Source organism: Tachysurus vachellii, chromosome 11 (genome assembly GCF_030014155.1).
Source record: "Tachysurus vachellii isolate PV-2020 chromosome 11, HZAU_Pvac_v1, whole genome shotgun sequence".
In the NCBI taxonomy this organism is placed as follows: Eukaryota; Metazoa; Chordata; class Actinopteri; order Siluriformes; family Bagridae; genus Tachysurus; species Tachysurus vachellii.
The window spans coordinates 12,228,964-12,240,372 of record NC_083470.1 but is presented as its reverse complement, the minus strand read 5'-3'; the positions used below and the strand labels follow the sequence as shown (position 1 = coordinate 12,240,372).

Sequence of the window (11,409 nt, the reverse complement as noted above, 5' to 3'; positions counted from 1 at the left end):
TCGTGTGGTGTCCTTGATTTCTTTGTCTTGTTGTATAAGGGAATTAATTATTTGTTGCTGTTGAATTTTAACCTATTTAAATGTAGCTAAATAATTACAGTTAAGTTATTGTTTTTCTCTTTGTTGTTGTTCTGTTATTATTATTATTATTATTATTATTATAAAATTTGATTTGGATTTGATTATTATTATTATTATTATTATTATTATTATTATTATTATTATTATTATCTCCACTTTCAGTTCACTTATTGCACTTAACTGGCTCAAGTACATTCTAACACTTCCTGTTCCATAAATTATATATAAATAAATCTCTGCAAGGATAAAGGACTCAACAAACTGGTTTACAAACATCAAGTTGTTTTTTTGGTCTGTTAAGTTCTTTTGAAATCCGATATAATCTTTTAGCCTGAGAATTCTGAAAACAATACTGCGGCTTAATAAGTAAGAAATAAACACATCTCTCACCCAGGCACCTATATGATCTACACAGTTCAGTTTGTTTAGGTGTTTGTGTTCTTTCCCTGATTTATATTGGGCAGGTTGCTAATCTCCAAGTAGCAGCGGTTGTATAGCAAAGCAGCACAGTGAGATTTTAAAGCGCTCAGGTGGACATGGTTGTTTTGTTTTCTGAATCTTACGGGTTGAGCATCTTTCTGTATGTACAATCAATCCCGAAAGCAGGCGCCTGATCAATGGCGCATGCGCGACCTGAACGGATGCTCTTCGGGCCGCGATATTATACGGAGGAAGCAAGATAATTTGACAGCAAAATACTGTCAAAGATCGCCACATTGCTGCTGACCAAGAACTATATCCATATGCAGGCTCACGCCTTGGCGCATGTGCAAGATTGTCGAGCAACGAAACCTCGAATAAAATGTCACATCATCTGTGTTTCTACCCCATCATCCATCATCAGAGGCTGTAGTGTGTGTGCGCAGGTCCTGGGCGAGTTTCTGTTTTAACTCGATTTGTGGCCTTCTAAACAACTTCATGTTGCCTATACTCGTTTTATTAGTTGATACATTTATTTTTTAACACCTTTCCATTTGGGATTTTTTTTTACTTTATTTTAACCTGTGATGCTTTTAACAAAACATGAATAAAACCGATGCACAAAAACATTCGTCTTTTTCCATGTGTGTGAATTAGTCTATTAGTGATACAGAACTGAATATATCAGAATTATCTATTTAAAAATTTAATTACAGCATATCTGAGGACATGGGAATAATAATAATAATAATAATAATAATAATAATAATAATAATAAGAATAATAATAATAATAATAAGAACAACAACAATTATTATTATAGTTGTTGTTATTGTTATTGTTATTATTGCTATTGTTATTATTATTGTAATAGCAATAATAATAACAATAACAATAACAACAACTATAATAATAATAGTTGTTATTATTGTTATTATTATTATTATTATTTTATACTTCCCTTTGCTTTAGAACTTCTGTAAGAAAAATCATATTTTATTATGCTTTGAAAATGATAACCCACACATCACAAGGATTATCAGTATTTTGCACAAGTATTTCTTATGTAAGAAAGTCACAAAATAGTTTAAATTTATCATTTATAAATGTTAAGAGCCTATTTTTAAATATTATGTGGATCAAGTGGTAAACAAAATGAAATATTTAGTTATCTAGTCGTCGTTCACAGATAGCCATATGCCTGTTATTTATGAACACTCGATGTGACTTAATATAATATAGTGTAGCAATTTTTATTGGTGTTAGGATAAGGTAGCTATATATGTATGTATTATCTGAATTTTTGATGGACAGATTTCATCCGATTTGATTTTGAAATAGAAAGCAAATGAAAGCAAATGCATTGTCCCAGTATCAGTGCAAAATAATACATACGAATAACTGTTTTCAACAGTCTTACTAATACCAAAATAATATTCAAATAAATTTATTTAGGCAGATAATATGGCCACCATTAAAAAACTAAATAAATAAATGTCAAAACACCAATATTTTATGTGAATTATGTAACACTGCATGTCTGATTTCTGATACAGCATGTCTGGTTTGGTTGTATTTTTTTCCCCATGTTACCTGTGTTCTGTAATTCATTCTCCATCTCTAATTACTGCCTCTTTCTCAAGTACTATGTAAATATGTAAATCCTTACTATTTAAATGTTTACTGTTCTCATGCCAGATGTGTATATATGCATATATGTATGTATGTATGTATGTATGTATGTATGTATGTATGTATGTATGTATGAGCACCTTAAAAACCTCAACAAACACCTTGTGTATCTGCGCAAAGTTGGCGAATAAAGCTGATCCGGATTCTATTCCGAAGAAATGAAGTAAAGATTCACAAAGGCTTTGGCAACCTAAACATCTCTGCCACAGCAACCATGACATCACTGTTCTACCCAATCCCATCGTTCCTCTGAATTCTCGTTCTGAACGCGTTGTTTTATCGCGCGATTTCAGCCTCAGGCCCACAGTCATCGCCAATACTTATTTTGTAAGTATTTTAACGTAAATAAACGCTCTTTAAATATTTAGGCGAAATAAACGAACGGTCATCGTTATTATTTATCTGCACTTGCGTTTCGTTTCAGGTAATCTGGGGCTTCTTTATGTCATTTCAGTGTCAGTCGTTTTAAGTTGCAGGCTCGATTGTTTTGCTTCCTCTCGAGGCCGCCATTATTATGTTCGCTACCGAGAAAAACATCTAATTGTTTGCGTCGACGCAAATCTCTTTTAAAAGCGTTAAACGTTTCTTTGTGATTCTAGTTTTGGGTGTAAAAATTGATTGTCCTGAAGTGTAGTAAACCCGTGTTAAGCTGAACAACGATACGAGTCTGAAAACAGCGCGAAAACACGAAACGCCGCCTCACGCTGCTGTCGCTGCTTTTTCATTCGTTCATTCGCTGCTGACCAACTGTTGCATGCACATGAGGAGAAATCCCAGATGTCTCAGGTCCTTAAAAGGGTGTCACATAGCTTTAAAGCAGAAGCGTTTCTTTCAACATGGCTCGTTATTTAAGTGCGTTCTGTTTCGACTTGAATTGCAGTTTTATAGGAGAAACGACTCCGTTGACGGCTCCATGATGAGTTATTCGGAAAAGCCTGAAGATATCACGAAGGAGGACTGGATGGAGAAACTGAATAATGTGCACATCCAGAGAGCAGATATGAACCGCCTCATCATGAACTATTTAGTAACTGGTATGTAAGCTATATACTTTGTGTAATTTGGTATATAATAAATTACAGTATACACCAATGAGCCATAACAACAAAACCAGTGACAGGTGAATTCCGTGAATAGCAGTCGTTATCTTCTTACAATGGCACCTGTCAACGGATGAGAGACAAAGATCAGGCACAACATGATGACCACCTTCATTTGGAAGTTTAAAGTTTAAAAGTTTGGAGTGTTCAACACGTCCCGCAGACGCTGGATTGGACTGAGATACGGGGCATTTGGAGGCCAAGTCAACTCCTCAAACTCGTTGTTGTGCTCCTCAAACCATTCCTGAACCATAATTGCTTTATGGCAGGGCACCTTATCCTGCTGAAAGAGGCCAGAGCCATCTAAGAATACCGACCTAATATATCTCACCCAGTAACAGGAGCCGTGATGAAGAGATAATCAGTGTTATTCACGTCACCTGTATTATAATGTTATTCCTGATCTGTGTATATTAAGCAGTAACCGAAAATTCAGTTCTCCAAATTGGTGTTGGATGCAGGAAAAATGGGCAAGTGAATGGATCTGAGTAACTGACAAGGGTCGAATTGTAATTGGTAGACAACTGGGTCAGAGCATTTCCAAAGCAGTAGGTCATCTGGGGTGTTCCTAGTATGTAGTGGCTAGCCTGTCTGGTCTGATTTAAAAGAAGGGCTACTGTAGCACAGGTTGCTAAAAAAAACGTAATTCTCGCTTTGACAGAAATGAGATGGCACCAGGATGCCCTCAGGGTGATGCTCTGTTCTGCTGGGAAGGCTTGGGTTCTGGCATTCATGCGGATGTTATTTTGACACACACATCCTGCATAAATATGGTTGCAGACCAGGGGCCTATTGCACAAAACTAGGATAAGGGATTAAGCCGGGATATCTTGGTGATCCTGGCTCAATTTATCCATGATCCTGTTGCACTAAATCTGGATTAGGGGGCGGTACAATGTTATGGTATAAATTACCATGGAGATTTATTCTGTGGAGCTAGCCTGCTCCAGACCAGGCTAAGTTCTAGGATCTATTAAATCTCATCCCTTATATCAGTCAGCAGTCACCACAAACGGAAACCAATAGTTATTCCACTGCCCACTATACATTATCACATATAACTAGACCCACTGTCATTATTTATACATTTGTGATCATTAATTTCAATCATTTTGGATAAATGATGATTTTTAGATGATGTTGCTATCATTAGATAATTTACAGTTTCCCATAGACTGTAAGGCTATATATAAAATTATTAGAATATTAGGGCCACAGAGGAAAAAAAAGAAAATTCACAGACTTTGAGAATGAAGTCTTTAATAATATTGTAACCCGTCATTTTAGAAGAGGACAGTTGTTAAAATGACAGCTGTGGGGCATTTTGTGGAATTGTTCTTCAGTATGGTTTCACAAACAAGGACTAATCTTTTGGCACATCAGCACATTGTCATAAGTATCAGGCCTGTAAAAAGAATATGCATCTTTTCCGCAGAAAGAACCAGCCTCATAAATTTATGACTTTTTCCTTCTTCCTTAGTGTGGCCCTAATACTCTGTCGTATAAAATACACATTCCATATAAATATAAAAACACAAAGTGTAACATTATGTTCCTTTATTGAATAAGGATAAAACAAAGCAGGTAAACCATCAGCTCCTTTCGAAAACTGAAGTCACACAGGATACAAAAGGATAAATACACATTCAAAAAGGTCTGTACAGTATATAACACACCCCGCATGTCTGCACACTGAAATAAATGCAGGACAAATCCATACACATTAACTGAACAGACAAATGAATGGATGCAGTAGCCTCCCTCTGTATACAGTATACACACAGTATACAGCACAAACATCATAAGAGGCCAAATCAATTTATATATATATATATATATATATATATATATATATATATATATATATATATATATATATATATATATATATATATATATATATAAATTTTTTTTTTTTTTTTTTTTTTTTTTTTTTTTATGCCACCGCAGGAAATATTTAACCAAAATTGAAAGCACACATTCTAACTAAAATCATTCAACACATATTGGTCCCTCAGCAGCCGACCACTGTCGTCATCAGGGAAGATTGCCGGATTGTCCCAGTCCATGGCTGGTGGCACTCTGGGGGCCCTCTCCTTACTCATGCAGGCCACATTGTGGAGAACAGCACAAGCCACAGTAATGTCACATGCCCTCACAGGCATGACCCTTAATTTGTGAAGGCAGTGAAAGCGTGCCTTCAGGAGGCCAAAGGTCATTTCAACTCTGGCCCTGGTCCTGGCATGGGCATGGTTGTAGGCCTGCTGTGCTTCCTGGGGGTCTGTGAAAGGTGTCAGGAGAAAAGGCAGCCATACACCCTGTCTCCCAGCAACACACCAGAGTGTTCACCTGTCAACACAAAATCTCATCATTACTACCTCATAAACACAGTGATATTCTTGACACAGCCATGATGTAAAAAGTGGACCGTTTTGGCCCGGTCATGTTTAATCTACATCTCACACACCACACACACACACACACACACACACACGAAAAGAGACACTTTCTTTATCACACAAGAACATTCAATAGAGTCAGTGAGCAAGCGACTTTGGGTCCTTTGAATGGCACTATATAATTTAAACTTATTATTATTATTAGCTCATCTATTTATTCAATTCAATTTTATTTTATTTTTATAGCGCTTTTCACAATTGTTTCATTGTTTCAAAGCAGCTTTACATTAATAAAAGCAGGAGTGAACACAGAAAAATCGGTGGACAACATAAGACGTGGAGTACAACAGCTAAGATTAAACCGTACTAGTGAGCGTAGTAATAATGTAAGGCTTTGATCATTTATCAAAGCCTTATACAGTGTGATGGAGTTACTGTACACAATTTCACTCATATCTGCAGTCCATTTCAATTAAAAATTCAAATGTTTCATTATCAGAGTACAACTGGGTTTTTGGAGATGTGAATTAACTATTTGGATTGTAATTGTGATGTTTTTAGTGGAGCGGTGAGTGTGTAATTGTGCACTACTTACGCATTCAGGCGGTCTGCAATACTTTGCCACGCTTTTTCTCTTTGCTTTATCACTATGGCGGTGTTGCCTTTCTTCTTAATTATGTCTTTTACTTCCTCGTATGCCTCCGTGAGGATTTGTGCCTCAGACGGGGAAAAGTACGCCGCTCTGGTTGCCATGGTGAATCAGTGAATCTGCGATCGGTGGCGGGTCTGTTTGAGTGAGCCGTGAGCGCGCACATATCCAGGATTGGTTTCACCTGGCTTGATGAATCCGTGTCTGCTCATCCTGGCTTGGTCTTTGTGCAACCAATTAAGCCTGGACGCACGTGTTTTGGATTCATTGAGCTCAGCTCAGTCATTTATCCTGGATGTCTTAATTCTACTTTTGTGCAACAGGCCCCAGATTCACCCCTTAATGCAAACAGTATTCCCTAATGGCAGGAGTCTTTTTCAGCAAAATAATGCTCCCTTTTGCCAAAACAAAAAAATGGTTTAAGGAACATGAGAGAGTTCAAGGTGTTGACTAGAAATTATACATTCACAGTATTATCATCACAGAACAATATGCATCACCTGTGATAAATGTCACTCAAGGCATTTAATTACATTTTAACTCAATTTTTTTAAAGAAGATTCAATCAATTCCTTTGGCTAAATTTCTAATTATTATTAATGCATTTTTATTAGGTTTATTTAAACATTTTTAAAACTATCTCAGATATCATCTGTACAGAACGTGTCTGCTTGCTTTCTGTGATATTATCTGTACAGGATGTGTCTGCTTGCTTCTTTGGTTTGACACGGTACTACTGCTCATTACAAACATTTTGACAGCCAGTACCTGATTGCCAGCAAAACTCTTTTTCACTGTGGTGTTCCAAAAGCACCTGTCCAAAATGGGATGAGATCATGAGATATTTACACTAAGATAGCATTGGTTTAGGCAGCTTTTTTTTTCTTTTTCTTATCACTGTGTTAAACTGGCTAATTGCCTGATTCCTTACTGGTAGATCACCAAGACAAGGTTCCAAAATAACCTACAAAATTAATTCCATATCATTTTTGTATAATATTTGTATTCCATCGAATGTTATTGGCAGAAAAGCTCCATTTTTGTCAAAACTGGTTGTTTATGGTAGAATTCAGCCATAGCAACATTTGACAGTTTTTGCAGATGATGGTGATGGTTTTGCAGATGATCACATGGTGTTGAGCTCATAACTTTCATCAGTTTCATCAGTCATACATTTGTAGGATGAAAATAAATGACAGCTTGATTGATAGGTGTTTGTGTATCACAGAGGGATTTAAGGAGGCTGCAGAGAAGTTCCGGATGGAGTCAGGCATTGAGCCCAGTGTGGATCTGGACTCCCTTGATGAGAGAATAAAGATCAGGGAGATGATACTGAAAGGGCAAATTCAGGAAGCCATTTCTCTTATAAACAGCCTTCATCCAGAACTCTTGGACACCAACCGATATCTGTATTTCCATCTTCAGGTAAACACGTTAGTCTTTATTGTTAACAACAAGCTCAAGGATCAAAGGCCCAATACAGAATCCTTACCTTACAACAAGTAGTAATGGAGTGGATTTTTAAAAAAAAAAATCACATTAGAGTGTGTATACAGCATACAAGATTACAAGATGTCTTGTACAAGATGTACATTAAATAGTCTATTTTTTGATGGTCAACACAATGCATTTTACTTTTTGTTGCAATTAACTTATAGTGAAAATGCCTGAAGTAATTCTATAAAGAAGAGAACGCCAAAATGTATTTAAAATAATGTGATCGACTCCTTTAAAAAATATTTTTAGGTTTTTATTATTTTTTGAGATTATTGTTGCTAAAAGTTGTTCTACATGTTGATGAACTACAGGGTATACTTACTTTTTCCACTTGTTTTTTTTAAACATATGTTTGCTTTTTTGGAGAAAAATGACTAGTTATTGAAATATTTTCTGTTTATTTGTTTATAGAAGTTATAGAAGATCACACAATTGTTTTAATACATTACAGATAAAAGAACCTTAAATAGAAGGGTGAACTGTAGTATGACATTTTGCCATCTTGGTTTCTGAAAGTAGAGATTGATGAGAGACCTAAGTCAATGGCACTAAAATGTATTTTCCTCTTGCAGCAGCAGCATTTGATTGAGCTTATCCGTCTGCGGGAGACGGAGGCTGCACTGGAGTTTGCTCAGTCACAATTGGCTGAACAAGGTGAGGAGAGCAGAGAGTGTCTGACTGAGATGGAGAGAACTCTGGCCCTGCTTGCATTTGACAACCCAGAAGAGTCACCTTTCGGAGACCTTCTTAACATGATGCAGCGACAGAAGGTGAGAAGTGTGTGTGTAAGAGGGAGGGTGTGTGTGTGTGTGTGTGTTATACACTATATGGCCAAAAGTATGTTACCACTCAAAAGAGGCACAAACATGTGCCATACTGGAATATGTTTGGGTCTCTTGTGAGGGGTAACATACTTTTGGCCTTATAATTTTTGGAAAGCCTTCTCAGAAGATTAGACTTTATTATAAAAACCTCAATGGTGCCCCCGTTTTTTACGTGAACAAATTTATTGGACAAGATATTGGCCAGCTGTTCCATGCGCAGATGCTTGTCATTGCCTCATTTTTTTTAGTAAACAGTTAAAGGTCTTGAGTTGATTTTAAGAATGGGATTTGCATTTGGAACCTGCTAGCTTTCAATATGGTGAGCTCATCATAATATCATGAGCTCACCATAATATGATGGCTATCTTCTCTAGCTGTGACAGGTTTACACAGCTAGAGAAGATAGCCATCATATTATGGTAAGCTCATGATCACCAAAAGACCCATAAGGCCACAGAAATCAACTGTGGTGGATGAAACCACCTTTACTACAGTTGAACAGATCAAGAACACGTAGGAGGTAGGCGTATCCCTGTCAATGATGAATAGAAGATTTTACCAGAGTACATGGAGGGAGCTGTAAACGCTTCAAAACATGAAGAGAGTTTAGATTAGAATTCTGTTTGACAAAAACACTTAAAACGCCTGTGAGAAAACCTTGTACCAGATTGAAAGGAAGATATAAGTAAAGAGAGCAGAATGAGCTGATTGGCTGGTACTTCTTGTGGAGTGGGCATGCATGACTGAATGATTCAAAGCATAGAATGAAAATGCCATGAAGCACAATGTAAAAGACTTTTTTTAAGGGGGAGAGGTGGAGTGTTTTGAGTCGTTAAGCAGGAATTAAAGATAGTAAGCTGTAACAAATGCCGGGTCAGGCCATCAAAAGTGTCTGGTGATGTTTATAAGTTCTAGACCTCAAAGTATTTGCAGCCAAGTTTACTATTTAATATATAATTGTTAGTTTGTCCAATAATTTTAGGACCTTAAAATTGGTTGGGGGCTTAAATAAAAAGTGTGTTTCCTCTTTTTAAAAAAATCATGAATAAATAAAGAAGAGAGACTAGGTTTTGGTCTGTTAACTGAATATGAATTTGAGAAATGTGTTCTGGTTCCTATCCACAAGATGGCATGATTTTGTGTCTCCTCTTACAGGTTTGGAGTGAGGTAAACCAGGCAGTACTGGACTATGAGAACAGGGAGTCAACACCAAAACTGGCCAAGCTGCTGAAGCTCTTATTGTGGGCACAGAATGAACTTGACCAGAAAAAAGTCAAATACCCCAAAATGACAGACCTTAGTAAGGGCACAATTGAAGATCCCAAGTAAGAACTGGCAAAAACCTGGACATCCGTGCCATACTGTAACATTTCCCCCTATTTATAAACAGTCAGTGAATGGACCATATATATGAATACGAATTTGTTTGCATCTCCTAAAAGAGGACTAACTTAACTGTATATTGTATTATATTTTGAAAGCAAATATGCTAATCAAAGTAAATATATCAGAAATGAAATTAGCTGGACACCCATTTGCAGAATGAGAAATAATTCTATACCATTGATCTTTTATTTGCAAATATCCACTTCATCTTTTTTTTATGTATTGTCATTTTATTTTATTTTTAATTTATATTCAATTAACTCAGTGCTGCTTTTATGGCTAAATAAGAAGCGTAAAATTGGTCACACGGTTTGATTTAAAGGCAAAAACTAACATGAATCGAGGCAAGTTAATTATTATTAGAAATCGATTTTCAGAAAATTGGTATGTAAAAAATAAATTTGAACTGATGTCCAAATAAGCTAGCAAGTTGTTTTTCTAATAATACTGATACTTAAAACAGTTCTTGTGTACCTCAGGCTGGAATGGAGGCTATATTTACTCAAAGCCCAAAGAACTGAAATTTGATTGTGGAGGCCTGTTGGTTACACTGTTTATTATCAGAGTGATAAACTTAAGTCATTTTCTATATGGAAAGTTTCAAGAATTGTTCCATGCTGGGAGTCAACACTTAATTTGTATGAATTTATGTTTTTTACAATTGGTGTGTTGTTGGAGGTACAGTTTTCTGCATGGAATTTCTGCTGTGCCTTGTGTTGGTTGACTAGGCTAAGGTGTGAGTGTGTATGTGTGTAAGAGAGAGAGAGAGAGAGAGAGACTATCCTTGTATTTTCACATGGAATGAAAATGAGCCTGCTCAAATGGTGAATAAGAAAATTAACATTTCAGGTGAATGGTGTTTTTTCTTTTTTGTTTTTCTTTTTTTTCCTTTAACTTATTTATATTTTTTAGATTTTCACAACATAAGCTTTTGTATTTTAAATTCATGTATTCTTAAAGGCTATTTGCTTCATCACCCTTTTATTTTAGATTTTTACATGCTACTGGAGTTTATTTATAGTTGTAATTTTTACATTATTTATTCAACAATGCTTCAGCCTCCTGTTTTTAAATTAAAATTTTCAGGTACAATAAAGTATTTCTTTGAAACAAAATGTATTTTGTCTCTTTCATGTCACATACTTTATCAGAGTTTTGGGCATGAGTATGCAAATGGAAAGCTCCAAACATCTACCTGTAGTTCATGTGAGTTATGCAGTTCTCACATTCTGGCATTTTCAATCTCCAAATTCAGTTCAGAAGCTTGCACACCCAAACAATAAATGCTAAACCTGGGGCTTTGCTACTGCACTTGAAGCTCTGCAAAAAATGGTTAAGAAGCTGTTTTGGGGGACTTTAAC

At 36.1% G+C, this 11,409-nt stretch overlaps 1 protein-coding gene across 2 annotated transcripts; it reads left to right on the top strand.

The window, feature by feature from the left end:
• The first annotated feature begins 2,382 nt into the window (after positions 1 to 2,382).
• Positions 2,383 to 11,118, top strand: gid8a (GID complex subunit 8 homolog a (S. cerevisiae)). Of its 2 annotated transcripts, none has more exons than XM_060882082.1 (5): positions 2,383 to 2,520; positions 3,074 to 3,227; positions 7,570 to 7,766; positions 8,411 to 8,608; positions 9,818 to 11,118. In XM_060882082.1, exons 2-5 carry the CDS (start codon positions 3,107 to 3,109, stop codon positions 9,989 to 9,991), a joined length of 690 nt encoding a protein of 229 aa, XP_060738065.1. In that variant the 5' UTR covers positions 2,383 to 2,520; positions 3,074 to 3,106; the 3' UTR covers positions 9,992 to 11,118. The 2 variants fall into 2 exon arrangements, with proteins under 2 accessions (XP_060738065.1, XP_060738063.1); XM_060882080.1 differs by lacking the exon at positions 2,383 to 2,520 and adding an exon at positions 2,613 to 2,979.
• Positions 11,119 to 11,409: the final 291 nt, after the last annotated feature.